Consider the following 304-nt stretch of genomic DNA (forward strand, 5'->3'; position numbering starts at 1 on the left):
CGCCGCCCTTTCCGGTCTCCAGCAATGTCCGCCCCGACCTTGCGGGCCATCGCCTCTGCCGAACTCGGGGAACCCCTAGCACCCCCTCCCGCGGCCCTCGATACACCACTGGCGTCCTCGTCCCCGCCCCCCAGCCGCACTCACCGCGATCCTGCCAGCAAAGGCCAACATGGTCGCGGTCCCCCGCGGACACTCAGTCCGTTCCGCCCCTCGCGCTGGGCAAAGTCCGTGCCCCTGCCGGGTTACTAGGTCCCCGCTAGGGCTCAGAGGCCAAGAACGTCGAGTCACTGCCTCTAGCTGGGAG

At 69.4% G+C, this 304-nt stretch overlaps 1 protein-coding gene across 4 annotated transcripts in view; it reads right to left on the bottom strand.

Moving 5' to 3' along the window:
* Window positions 1-298, bottom strand: part of Crat (carnitine O-acetyltransferase) — a 10247-nt gene extending 9949 nt beyond the window's left edge. For 2 of the 4 annotated variants that reach the window (XM_010627347.1, XM_010627346.1), the window contains exon 1: window positions 145-298. In XM_010627347.1, the coding sequence (XP_010625649.1) occupies window positions 145-171 (27 nt within the window). In that variant the 5' untranslated portion in view covers window positions 172-298. The remainder of the gene's footprint in view (window positions 1-144) is intronic. The other 2 variants (XM_033759233.1, XM_033759232.1) reach the window with 1 other exon arrangement.
* Between the last annotated feature and the right edge of the window lie 6 nt (window positions 299-304).

This window comes from Fukomys damarensis, unplaced genomic scaffold (assembly GCF_012274545.1).
Source record: "Fukomys damarensis isolate Sample0158 unplaced genomic scaffold, DMR_v1.0_HiC HiC_scaffold_36, whole genome shotgun sequence".
Classification (NCBI taxonomy): domain Eukaryota; kingdom Metazoa; phylum Chordata; class Mammalia; order Rodentia; family Bathyergidae; genus Fukomys; species Fukomys damarensis.